Consider the following 297-nt stretch of genomic DNA (forward strand, 5'->3'; position numbering starts at 1 on the left):
TGAACGCCTGTGGTGAACGCTGCCAAGGTAACTCCCTCCTGCCCCACAGGCAGGTGGATCAGCCCAGCACGGTGGCAGGGACAAACCCTGTCCTGGTGACGCCGTGGGGTGACACTGCTGCCGTTCCGGACTAGCACTTTGGCCACCATCCTGCTGGCCCTGGCTGGGGAGCTGCTTTTGGTATGAAGTCATGAGGTTTTCGGCAGTGCCTGAAACCTTCCCCTGAGCTGCTGCTCTCCAGCACTATATATAGCCATGGCGAGAGCGGCGCCGCTGGGAGCCGACAGCTCTGATTCA

The 297-nt window shown here is 60.9% G+C and overlaps 1 protein-coding gene across 1 annotated transcript in view; it reads left to right on the forward strand.

Moving 5' to 3' along the window:
• Positions 1-297, forward strand: part of PCSK7 (proprotein convertase subtilisin/kexin type 7) — a gene marked incomplete at both ends in the record, with an annotated part of 11,626 nt that overhangs the window by 8,207 nt on the left and 3,122 nt on the right. Inside the window, 1 exon segment of the mRNA XM_009080985.1 lies at positions 28-95. Coding sequence (XP_009079233.1) covers positions 28-95 — 68 coding nt within the window.

This window comes from Acanthisitta chloris, unplaced genomic scaffold (genome assembly GCF_000695815.1).
Source record: "Acanthisitta chloris isolate BGI_N310 unplaced genomic scaffold, ASM69581v1 scaffold138, whole genome shotgun sequence".
NCBI lineage: Eukaryota > Metazoa > Chordata > Aves > Passeriformes > Acanthisittidae > Acanthisitta > Acanthisitta chloris.